The 14111-nt window shown below is 34.7% G+C and overlaps 1 protein-coding gene across 1 annotated transcript in view; it reads left to right on the top strand.

Annotated features, from left to right (window-relative positions):
* Positions 1 to 347: 347 nt before the first annotated feature.
* LOC149774626 (transmembrane protease serine 9-like) overlaps positions 348 to 14111 on the top strand; it is a 130200-nt gene continuing 116436 nt past the window's right edge. Inside the window, exons 1-4 of the mRNA XM_089944954.1 lie at positions 348 to 459; positions 3643 to 3883; positions 10384 to 10499; positions 13621 to 13785. Of these exons, the coding sequence (XP_089801080.1) occupies positions 348 to 459; positions 3643 to 3883; positions 10384 to 10499; positions 13621 to 13785 (634 nt within the window). The remainder of the gene's footprint in view (positions 460 to 3642; positions 3884 to 10383; positions 10500 to 13620; positions 13786 to 14111) is intronic.

Here is a 14111-nt window from a genome sequence, read left to right as displayed (position 1 = left end):
CAGGCAAAACTCAAGCTCCTCCTTCCCTTCTAATTCATTGGCTGGTCCGTTTATGACACGTCACAGAACGTAAATATAACCTGATGTTTCTTCATATCCAAGCAATTGAAACATATGTCCGGTATTAGAGAAACACATGTAGACGAAAGAGATAATTTTATATTAATAGGTTGTATTATTACGAATTAGGTAAAATAAAATACATCAAGATGCATGCCGTGAGATCTCAAACATGGATAATTCTCGCATGTTTGGCATTCATGTCGCACTGGTGCAAATGCATTTGCTGTGAATCGGTAGTTCACAAAACTGGCAATGGGTTGGAAGAGACAATTGTTGGAAATAAAATGTCACATGAAAGGCATGGATTGGAGGGGAATAGATTTCACCTTGCACTTAACATTCCCTCCCACCGTGACATCAGCGAGAATAAACACACCATGAGAGCCGTCACTCTAGGTAAGTAACATTACAGCTACTATGTTTGAGCGTGTATTGGCCTCACATCAAAATTAAGAACAAGTCAAGCAATATCAGATGATTCCAGGATTGTTGAACTATCTTCTGACGATATGCCGTTATGTTGCATCGTACGTTATTCTTTAAAAGTTTAAATAATCATACATCTGTAATGAATAATCATGTTTGAGTGAACTATTCTGCTTTTAATCTTTCATAAAAACAACTCTATTATAAAACAGTCTCATGTCAAGTATATTGAGGAATCGAGTAATTTGATATGGTTGCTTACGTTCTGTAATTTTGTAATATGTAAATAGGCAGTGGCACAGGTTATGTTATCCTTGAATATCATGCCTTGTGTATAAACATGGGATGATGAAATACGATATCTTCAGAAAATAAGAAGATATATATTTTTAGTTAAAGTAAAGAGTTGAGATTCAAATGTCTGTATTGTATCAATCATTCATATGCTGTAATGTGATTTAAAATAGCTATTATAACTGTATATATATATATATATATATATATATATATATATATATATATATATATATCGGCTGAAAATGTATTTTTAATCTCCAATTGTTCGAACTATTTGAAATTGGACAAATGCTTGTCCACATTGTTTGCCTGTAAGAACATATAAATGTAGTTTGGATTATGATATGAATATTAAGAATGAGATAATTTAAACAACCTGATAATTGTGAATTATACCTGGAGAGAATTTCACGTTTCTCTTTCTCTCACACACACGTACACACATTCATACATACATGCGTTCGTATAGAATCAAACTTGTATACTACTATTGACGATTTGGTGTTCCATATCCGACAATAACTTGAGCATTATGTAATCAACCTTATTTCATGAAATTTCTTTTAAAAAATCCACCTATGCACACTTCGACAAGGTTCATTTGTTGGTGTTCAATGTTAACCTGTCCATTTTGTATTTAGAACCTAGCGTTTCATGTTCAAGTGAAGTGAAAGTGATCAAGATATTGAATCATGGTGAATATGTTTATTGACATAAAGAGCTTTTGTTCAATAGTCCGGGTCAAAAGGAAATCAGAGCAGACCCCTCCCCCCTTACTGTATTGGGTAATCTCTTAAGACATGTTTCACAGCTTAAATATAAAAGGAAGTTTCTTCACATTCTGGCACTTGAAATGTATTTGAAGTATTAAAGAAAACCTCACGTTGTTGAAAAGATAATGTTATAAAAAAAAGTTCTCTGATGAAGTACATCAGGACGCATGCATTCGAATCTCTGAAGTAGATAATTTGTTTAAGTCTTATATTCATGTCGCACTTGTACTGGGGGTATGTTGTGGATCGAAAGTTCACAATACATATAATAGGTTGAAACAGAATATTGGTGAAAACTAAAAGCTACGGGTGACAAAAAATATATGGAGGGAGGAATATTGATCAGTCTGTAGCTACACCAAAAGGCCGAACCCATTAGGAACAACTCAATGTTAAATCAGCCGTGCTATTTGTTTTAGAAAATTATAACAATCTACGAAACGACGTTGAACATAAACCACATAGGATGGAACCAAGAAAGACAATTCTTTTCACTTAACATCAACCTCCCACGTGCAATCCACGAAATAAAGGGGAATAGGCTCACCATCAATTTAGTTTATCGCTGCAATCAGAATGGTGGAATTCGTTTGTATTTTAACCGATTGTTGGACTTAGCTACATATTGTGATAATAGTCAAGAAGACTAATGACGATATCAAATGATGGACAGACATTTCATCTGCAAGAATTCACATGATATATTCGTAACTGTCGTAAACAATAGTAGAAAGAAATATGATAGTAACATCGCCTAATGGTAGCATTGTTGCTACAATACATTAAGCACACGGATAGCATTTAAAATGCAGTTTTGATACAATACATTCAGCACAGGTATATCACATAAAATGCAAAGTAGCTACAGGACAGTTAGCACAGGGATAACAGCTAAAATTCATTGTTGCTACAACGCGTGAAGCACACGGATTGCTCCTAAAATGCATTGTTGCTACAACACGTTAAGCACAGGTATAGCACCTAAAATGCATTGTAGGGACAAAACATAATGCACAGAGATATGCACCTCAACTACATTGTAGGTACAACACTTTAAGCACAGGTATATGCACCTAAAATGCATTTTTGCTGCAACACATTAAGCACACGGATAGCTAATAAAATGCATAGCTGCTACAACACAGTGACCACAGGTATAGCACCCTAAATACATTGCAGGGACAAAACATAAAGCACCGAGATATGCACCTAAGCTACATTGTAGATACAACACTTTAAGCACAGGTATATGCACATAAAATGCATAGTTGCTACAACACATTAAGAGTAGCTATTAAAATGTATTGTAGATTGAAAACAGTGAGCACAGCCATAGGACCTGAAAGTAATTTTTGCTACAACACATTAAGCACACGGATAGCACCCAATATGCATTGTAGCTACGACAAATTAGGCACAGGAATAACAGGTAAACTGAAATGTAGATACATCACAGTGAAAACAGGGATAGCACATACAAATGCAGTGTAGCAACATCACCTTATCCCAGGGATATGCACCTTAAAAGTATTGTACACAGTATTGGTAGGCCAGTCAGTATATACCTACACACACACAATGACATGTATATATATATATATATATATATATATATATATATATATATATATATATATATGGGGTGTGTGGATAAAATAACCAGTTTTAACATAGACAACTGGGGTAGCCAAAGCAATGTAAGCGGATATAGCAGACTCATTGTTTGACCAGGAGAAGACGATCTTGTTAGTAGCACCTAAAATACTATTATGAGATTCATCTGACCCATCTGTCAACATTTATGTTGGGATAAGGGTCAGTCTCAATCGCCTTTCAAACAGTTTGAATTTTTCACAAACACAAACGTCTAGACATACTACATGCCTTATTTTGATCTGATATACAAATGGATATAGGTGGTTACTTACTGTCGAAATTCTTTGCATTTTGAATTATTAGTATGAATCACATTCACTTACTGTATTAAGAGACACATTTTTCTCCAGTCATCACTTAATACAAGCGCACGAATTTCTATTTAGGCAGGAATGTCACCAGTTGTAATATAATCCATCTCCTTCAGGACCTGTAACCTGTGGGAAAAGGCCATTGATGGAGCGCGGCAAGCGGGATGTGACTGAGGAGAAGCAAGTAGCTCCAAGACCAAAACTTGAGAAGATAATTGGAGGAAAGAATGCAGTCCAAGGAGCAAACCCATGGCAGGTTGGGATCAGACGTCTTGTAGGCACCATGTATGATAGCCACTTCTGTGGTGGTACTATTCTCAGCGAATACTGGATCCTGAGTGCTGCTCATTGCTTTCAGTGAGTAATGGTCTGTCTGTTGTTTTGCTTACATAAGTGTATAGTTTGGCATAAGTATATGTTATATATTTGCAACATTGCTTCAATTGTCCGCATTGCCAACATACGATATTTATGAATTGTTATCAGAGTGACATCTTCATTGGAAAACATTCTATCACAAAATATAGGCATTTAGGTAAAAGATCATTTCAATACATCACATCAGTGCTGTTTATGATATAGATGTAATCTGTTGAATCGGATTTTCACTCTCCAGAGTTGAGGCCGTTGATTTCATTTAACACTTTCTCGTGTCTTAAGCATTTCAATTATGAATACGATGACTTCAATAAGTCGGATATATAATAGTCATATTGGTGAAAGCTACACTGATTTTTTTAATGTATCAAATTCGGACGACTTAGTGATACCGAGGTAGAAGTTGAGAAAGCTCAGCCACGGTTGGTGTCATAAATTGATCGACTTGAATGTGTATTAGTTATTTCAAGATTTTAAATCATATAACATTTTTTTTTTAATTTGAAATAACGTCTCTAGATTTTGTCATCTTACCTCCAAATTTATACTAGGTTCTTCTCTTAGGAAAGAGAGGATTTGCTTAGCATCAGTAGATTTATGTGATACAATTACCAGAATTTATTAAAAATTGCATTAAACTGTGTCCATTCTTCCTGTCTAGTCTGTATATATGGACATTAGACTAACATATGTCGTACATGAAGATTGGGTCACTGTAACCCACTGTCCAGAATTGATAAAAATTACCTGAAAATTGTACCAACGATGTCAATACTAACACCTTACCACTGTGGTCAAACTTATAATGTGAGTGCAACTGCAGATGGGCAGGATTTAAAGCAAAGATTGGTCCTTGTCACCTACATCTCAGATTGTATTCTAAATTGCAAAAAGCAATAATTACGTGCATCGTCGATGTATTAAGACGAAATGTACACATTTGTATTTCATGGGTTGAAAATGTGTCACGCATCAACATTATGACCTACCTTATTGTATTTAAGATAAAGTGGAGACTCTTGGCGTTGGCTCTAATTTCAAAACACCAACAGTTGCTATATAAAATTTGATTAAGAATGAAAAGTTTTCACACCTACAGATGGATCACTTGCACTTATTTAACGGTGTATTCTGCAAATAGTTGGCTAGGCTTTAAGACACTGATCCATTGCACATATTAATTTGGTAACAGCTCAAGTTTTCTAGATTAAAACATAAAGATAACCAGCTAATGCGCAAGCCGGTTCAATTTCTTCTCTACAATTTAAATAAATTTAATTTATAAAAGGTGGAAAAACATTGGAACAATATAGAAGATTCTATCACATTTCAAATCCAATCTGAGTAATCGATGATCCAGATTTTCTGCATCTTTTGATCCAGGTTTCACCATGTATGTAATATGTAAGAACGCATTAATATATCGAGAAAATGAAAAAAAAAAAATGAACAATATTCAGTCATTTGATGCATTTAAAAATTGAAGAAACATTAAAAATCGTTATAGTCAATATGTTATGTATTACCTGGTCAGCAAATAGAGTTTCGTTTATTTTGAAAACGTTTTCCTTCAATGGATATCATACTATATATGTATTTATTTAAAACCTAATACACACAAACAAATGTTTTCATTCTTAGACCGCATTCATAATAAACTAAATTTGAATCTGATTGTTTGCCGTTTCGCACAATATTTCACTGGTAATATTAGCAAAGAAAATTGAAAATATTAATGTATAGCCATTACTTTAGTTATCAAATAAATAGTCCCAACGCATGGCCATTAATTGATTTTTAGTTGAGAGAGAGAGAGAGAGACAGTACATGTTTAGTGTAAACGGAAATTTGTACTTGGTAATGATTTGAGGTGATTCTACGAATCCATTACACAACAAAACCATTTATGTTCTATGTTGCTCTTAAATAACAGATCAAAACAGATTGGCTGCTAGGAGAATATATTACGGTGAATTAAAACTATCACTTCCCGTTGACAACATAAGTAAATTGTTTTCATGTGTAACAGAAATTAATTTGAAAACTACGTACATGTTAATGGAGTATATACACCTCTGTAATTACGATTACGTTAAAAAGACACATGCATTTTGAATAGCGTGCTTTTTCTCATTGATTTAATCTTAAAAACGTGTTGTTAATTGTTTAAATGTAAAGACATGTTAGGGCAGTGTCTTCATTATTTCAGTGTGATTCATCGACATTTTATTGTTTGGTACAGTATCGTCCCTTGTGACACGATACCAAAGAATTACATATTGATGCAACTTGATAGGTCTATCGATATTCATTTTAATAGTCCTTGTTTACAAACGTAGGTTACATTTTCCTCTCATTTTGCAAGCATATTCTAAAGCCAAATAAATTGATGGGAAACATAACACATTGATGAAAAAGATAACCTATTGATGGGATGCAAATCACATTGATGGGAAGCATAACACATTGATGGGAAACAATAGAAATTGATGGAAAGCAGATTAATGTAATGGGAAGCATAACATATTGAGGTGAAGCAGTTGCCTTGTTCACTTTATGTGCTCAGTTAGTCATTTATCAGAGGAGTTATTCAATGCCATTTAGTCAAACGTCCATCTGTCATTCATCATGAGCCTGTCTGGGATTCAAATACATTAGCAAAAATATATTATCACCTTTAAACTAATGGGACGATTGCCATTACACTGTACACTATTCTTCTTGAAGGTCGTGCAATGAAATGGTTCCCTTCATCCAATATAGTGAATGTCTTGGTATCAGTACCATCCCAAATAGATGGTAATATCAAGATGTACGTTTCATGAAAAAAACTCAAATATAAACATATTTGGTCCTAAATGACGTTGGAGTTGATGTGAGAACTAATGAATCCTCTATAGCGACCATTGGAACATCTGATCACTATTGTACTGAACAGATGGTGATATCAATATATGATTTTCACTGAGAGACTTATAGTGATGTTGATTGGGTTCTACAATAAAACGGCAAAACTTGTATATCCAATATGAAAACCACAGTGGCGATTTTGGAAAGTAGTATTGTTTCTACTCTTTCTGAATTGATTGTCATAAAATTAACAGAATGGGATTTTCTATAAGAGACTATGTATAATGTTTAGTTGGTTCTAAATGAAAATAGGACTGATCTGACACACATTATGTCTATCACAATGGAAAAGTTGAACGTTTTTCATCACAACTATTTCTGAGCAGATGGTCTTGTTGATATCTTCTCCTTCAAATACGCTACCCATTTCCAATAACGCTAGCTGCATAAGTCCTACTATCTAACAAAATCCAGCCCTCTCAAAGGCAATAGCTTTGTATATAGACAAAGGGCAATATATCCCGCCTAGTACTGCTAGTTTTAAGCTCCCACTAGTGAAGTGAAATTAGTATTCACTTTGACTTTCAAAATCCATGCCCATCTATTGAAAGATTTTGTTACTTTTCAGATTTATTATGGAATTTTCAGCATATTGTATGCATTATTTTCTGTATAGGTTATGTGTTATTTGATTGCATACCTACACAAGGCCACATATTAATTGAACATGTTTAGGTTCATGATCATACAGGCAATATTTTTCTTTATCACCCTGAATTTAGCAGAGATATTTTTGGCATTCTTTTAATGTAGTTAACTCTATGAAAATCCTTTGTTTCTAATTTCTTACCGTGTCATTTCAGAGTCAACTATAATAACAAGGTATGCTGAATGCAAAAATTCAAAGCTAGCAAGTAATATCATGTCTCATATATCGCATATATGAAGAGTACTATATCCATCAGCTCTAATTCATCTTAAATGATCAAAATATGGATTTCTTATATATCGTAATCACTTACGTATTCCCATTCATCTGAATTGTCATTCTCAAGTAATCCGTTTCCTACATATAGTGGATCATAACGAGGGAGATTCTCCTCAGACTGTGTAATGCTGCAGCAGATCTTATCCTACTGGATCACCTCTACATGTGACCTTTGCAGATGGCCTTGCTATCTCAACGATGCAAATCGTCCTACTGTATCACTTAAACGTGTGCCATTTGCAGCTCACACGTGTACGCATATTCCATGCCACTCGATTACAATATCAGCATAACGAGCAAAATAGTATCATTCCTGGATGAATGGTGGAACCAAGTTTTGCGAACAACATAAATATCATTAAAGCTGCCACTAAAAAGGATGTGACTGTATATAAATGCAAGTTTCATTGGATGCAAAGCCCATCTGTTACCAAACTTCGACACTGTCAGTAACCAGTAGGACACAGGCCTTCATGTCAGTATCTTGGAGATGAACGTTATCATGAACGTCTTCATTTTTAGAGCAACTATTTTCAGAACAAGTTTGTTGTTATGGCTGTGTAGTAAATTAAGCAACTGAAAAAGAGAAATCAAACAGGTATGTAAAATTCAGCGAATAATTTATTTGCTTAAGACACCATATGGGAATTTAAAAGTAACTTAGAGTAGTCTTCTCTAAATCCCAAAGAATCCTAAAAGTTATATCAGAAGTCAAAAGTTATAGACCATACAGAATGGATTCCAGTGGTATTCTGAATGAATTCCAAATCTTGAATGTGCTGATGTATCAAAAGCCTTTATGAGCCCCTCTTACATTGTTTTCAAGAACTGGTTACGAGTAAAAATAACACAATTTCCATTTGAGTGCGTCTGTCACATAGGCAGCCGTCATTTATTCTTAAAATTCTATGACAAAATGTTGGCTAACATTCTATCATATTGGAACATCCTTCGATCATTGTGGCTATGATGATCTTGGTCATAGCAAAGACCTCTCTGACTTTTCATTCTTTGGCCTTCGTATACCTTAATCATTCACACTGTTTTCCAAAGTGGAAAATATCATATGTTATATTAAGCCTGAATTTCAAAACTTCACCCTTTCAGCACTGACCTTGCTGAAGCGGAAACTTCTTTAAAACAAAACCTTTCTCCTGATCACATCTACCTTGGCATGCAATTAATTCCATGGACTCTCTATTGAGCCAGTCAGCCTTCCGTTTCGATGAAATGGATCAGCAATCCTTATTATGCAATCCAGTTTCGTCATCAAGAATCGTTTGCCATCATTGTGCAATAGAAAAGGAGACCTATGACTTCACTCTTGTATTAACACAATCCAGAAGGCTTTCAAAGAGGAACTATTATGTAAGATCAAGTGCTATCTAAATTAGACTGGGCATATTGTGGAACTCAAACATGCCTCTTTCTTGAATATATACCTGAGAAATAGCACATAACTCCTCAGAACTTATCATTGTGATTAGCACGCACATTCAAACATAGCTCCAAAGCAGCAAGCCCTGGATCTGGTAGGTCCAGTCTCATTTGCACAAGCAACAATCAGACAAGGATGAGATCAGCGCAACCTCCATATGAACACACTGTACATCTTGAAATGGATTCACCCATAATTTGTATGCAATAAGATGATTTCCTTTGTTTTTTCTTCCCACACATAAACCCTGTCAAATCTAGTTGTGCAGCTTGAACTCAAAAATCAGTAGAGAGGGTTTACCTTCAATATTTTGCACTCAGAAATTACCAAAGAAATACGTTGGGACATTCCGTCTACCTATTACCTATTCTCCAAATGAAATGTGATATGGGAACGTATTTGAAGGCGACACCCAATGTTTTGCAGTATGTTTTGTTTCTGCCAGGATGCTTCAAAAATGCTCACCCAGTCGTATTACTTTAATACACACCAATCCTCCCCACAATGCAAGCATCCATTCACACGATTAGCGGGACCTGTAGGTGGAATGGAGCGGTGATGTGCAGAGTTGTTGTCCTTGTCTACATAACATGGACATAAAAACAGCCAAATTTCCATAATTGAGCGGGCAGTTATGAGGAGATAGTAGGCATATATATTTGATTTTAATGTAATCAGGTACGTATTCTAGGAGAAAAATATTTTATTGGAAAGTTTACTTGCAATACAGGACCTATGATATTTAGTTTATCATAAGTGGTGCAGATTGTACATTCACTATGGCTTGAAAATGTTATTGGATTACTTCTTATAATGTCCAGTTATAGTTATAGTTAATTGTTCTAATCTCACAATCAATATGGCTAACATAATGGCCATCGTGACAGCCTTGTTAATGCCTCTTCCCTTAAATTGATTGTCATACTGACATGGTGTTTTCAAAATAAGACTTTTATATGATGTCTGGACGTACCATCAAGAAATGCATGCTACTCCAGACATACGGGTTGGTGTTTTGAATTTTTTCAAACATATTAGTGAGTTTTTAAGAAGAACAGAAAAGTAAAATACACTGACTTCTCTTGGATTGCTTTAACTGTTTTGGACATTAATTTTAGGTTTCCCATTCTCATTCTTTCTGTCATGAAGACGATCTCTACTTGTATAAATAGCATGTGTAATTTTATGTTTCTGTTTCCATAGAGGTCTCAGGAGTGATGAAATCGTTGTGAGAACAGGTGACCACGATAACACGGGTTATGATAGCCATGAGAAGGAGTTTAGGATTGCTTCTTTCTTCACCCATGAGCGATATAATGGTAACGCGGATGTCTATCTCACACTTCGCTGTATTGCATTATAATATATATTGGATGCTGTACCTTCTTTCGGATAAACATGTTATAGCCCGTCACCAGACATATTACAAGAATATTTACAACATTGATTCAAAAGGATTAAAATATGCATTATAGTGTAAATATACTGGTATATACGTTTGATAGTTTTCTATCAATTACATAGATAATAGTTTTTGTAAGACCATTTCTAATCATGATCCATATTAGAGACATATGCAGTTAGCTGGCTATACAAAGCTTAAAAAAGGCATGTATTATTGAAGTTGACGAGGAATACGTCGCTAAAGGCATATTCTATAAAATAAAAGACCAATTCAAAATTGTTAATATAAAAACATGTCTTATGAAAGAAAAGAACAATTCAATATGAATAACGTAAAAGCATGTCATATGATTCAAAAGAGCAACTCAAAATGAATAATATGAAAACATTTCCAATGATGAAAAAGATCAATTCAAAATTAAAAATAAAAATCATGTGTGAATATAACTCAAGGCAACACATGCAATATGATTTTCATTTTGTTGTATTTAATGTCATCACAATCATCTGTAACATGAAATGTAAATTAACAGACTGAGTTCTACATTTTGCTGTATTACGATTTATAAGGGGAACATTATCATGGTCATTTTATGTCTAGACTTAAAAACAAATGGTTTAATTTAATGGACGTTTCATGTCTTCATCAAGTATATTCATCATTCATCAGAGATACAGATATTCAAAAAATATTACTAGGTCATTTAAATTTAGTTGTGTTTAAGAGGGGTATTTTTCTGAACAAATGCACTCATACTCTGCTCAGAAATCTTCAGTGAAAATAACATCACATAACTAGTATAACCAAAAATGATCATATTTCTACAGCTATGTGTACATCTGTGTTTTTAATTTGATGGAATGAATTTAACTGAGTAAAAGGTAAAGACTGCATAGGGATTTAGGAGATGAATGAACTAATCTTGAAGCAGGAATAAAGACATATAACAATTAATCTTTGTGAAATTATAATGCTTCTTTTCAATTAATTCTTATGACAAAACCATTGCCAATTAATTAGTATAACTGAGTGATATGTTCTCCCTCATTAAATATACGTTTACCAGTATTTATTTTACATTATTTGCAGATGTTCTCATTTTTCATGATGCATGATTATCGAAAACATGTGTGTGCATGTTTAGTACATTCCTGTGTGTGCATGATTATTCCATGTGTGTGTGTGCATGATTAGTGCATTAATGTGTGTGCATGATTAATGCATTTATGTCTGTGCATAACTAGAACATGCATGCGTTTCCATGATTAGTTCATGCATGTGTTTGCAGTATTAGTGCATTCATGGGTGCGTACGATTAGTACATGCATGTGTTTGCATGAATAATGCGTGCATGTGTGTCCATAAATAGATAACTGGAGGGCCCGTGTGACGGAGATGTATAAAGCTCTCCCCGTTACGGATCTCTACCATCTCTGCATGATTAGTGAATGCATGTGTGTCATCGATTAGTACATACATGTGTGTGCATGATTGGTATGAGCATGTGTGTGTGCATGATTAGTGTTTTCTTGTGTGCACATCATTGATCACATTTCCATGATTAGCACATACATATGTGTGCCTGATTAGTGCATGTATGTGTATGCACCATTAGTGCATTCATGGGAGCGCACGACTAGTACATGCATATATGTGAATTATTAGTGCATGCATATGTGTGCATAACTAGAACAAACATGCGTTTCCATGATTAGTGCATGCATGTTTGTACATAAATAATGCATTCATGTGTGTGCATGATTACTGGATTCATGTCTATGCACGAATACTAAATGCATGTGTGTGCATGATTGGTGCATGTATGTTTGTGCATGATTATTACAAGCATATGTGTGCATGCTTGTTGAATGTATGTTTGGCATATCTAGAACAAGCATGCTTTTAAATGATTAGTGAATGCATGTGTGTGCATGATAAGTTCATGTTTTTGTGTGCATGATTAGTGCATTCATGGGTGCGTACGATTAGTACATTCATGTGTTTGCATGATCAATGCGTGAATGGGTGTCCATAACTAGATAACTAGAGAGCCCCGTGTGGCCCAGTGGTCTAAAGCGCTCTCAGTTAGGATCATTGATATCTCACCTGTGTCTGCGTAGGATCGAGTCTAGCATTCGGCCAATGTGGGCATGTGAAAAAGCTTGCCAGTAGCTTCCCGTGGGTCGGTGGTTCTTCCTGGGTTTTTCCCGGGTTCGTTCTTCAACATTAATACTGGCCGCGTTAAACCCATCAACAACAACAACAACCATAACTAGAAAAAGCATTAGCTTTCATTATTAGTGCATGAATGTGTTAGTATGAAGTACATACATTGGAACAGTATAATTATTATGATAGAAACATAGCAAGTTAAGCAAGCAAAGTATTTTATTTTTGAAACGCATTCATGTTTCATTTTAGTGATTATGATGGGCAAAATAGGTTGATTTGTTATACATTTTGGACATTATGGCAGTTGTTAAGTCTTTTATAGTAGTACCTTTTAATGATCTTTCTGAATTTTATTATTTTACCCTGCCATTATTCGGATTGAATTTTAAAAATATTTCCTTGGATATACTGAAGCACATGACACAAAAAGTCCAATGATTAAGTCTTTTAATTGCAAAAAATACCGTCTTTGAGGCTGGAAGCAATGTAGATCAAATGTGTCAAAGTGCCATATATTTACTAATGTTACTGTCAGCTACCAAATTTATTTGTTTGAATGTTTATTTCCACTTTCATATATGACTCTTGGAAGAGATGCATTATAAGCGAACTATATATTGCAACGGGACTGATTTTAGTGTGATGCATCAGTAGTGTATTATTAGTGTATCAAACAGCTCTCTGCGGTGCTGCACATTGGACATATATTTGCAGTAAATTTTAGTTGAAAAACACTTCCACATTCTATTTAAGATGGTCAGTACAAAATATATGAAGTATTTTCAATTGATAAGAAATGTACAACGGGTTTCATCCTGTGTTTGAGTCCAGAATGTATTGATACTAATTTGCATTAATTATAGATGTAAATCATGATTATGACCTGGCACTTCTTAAGATTCGACCCAAGGATGGGCGAGGCATTGTGTTCAATGACTATGTACAGCCAGCATGCCTCCCACAAAGTAACACTGAGTACACAGCGGGGATGCAGTGCCACATTACAGGATGGGGGAAAACGTCTATGAGTAAGTAAAAGCTTGCTGGTGCTCAAAACATTTGCTGCTTACATTTCTGTTGAAAGGTAGGTACGATATATTGATAGTTCTAACATAGTTACCTGGAATTCTCAAGTCCATAAGGTATTGTCCCGATTATTTTTGTGTGTTTCATCCCCACACAATCAAAATTTACGGGATAAGGTGTATTGTGTTTTTTTTTTTTTTTGTTGCTAATTCTTGCGTTTGTTTTTTCGTTATGCCCGTTGTATCTTGGAACCTTTTCTACCTACACATATGACATTTGTATTTGATGTATCTCATCAAGAGTAACTAATAAAGAACTTAGTGTGACC

Source organism: Sinohyriopsis cumingii, unplaced genomic scaffold (assembly GCF_028554795.1).
Source record: "Sinohyriopsis cumingii isolate HCF-2022 unplaced genomic scaffold, ASM2855479v2 utg000160l, whole genome shotgun sequence".
NCBI lineage: Eukaryota > Metazoa > Mollusca > Bivalvia > Unionida > Unionidae > Sinohyriopsis > Sinohyriopsis cumingii.
Note: the sequence above shows the minus strand (reverse complement) of the source record. Positions and strands in the feature narration are given on the sequence as shown.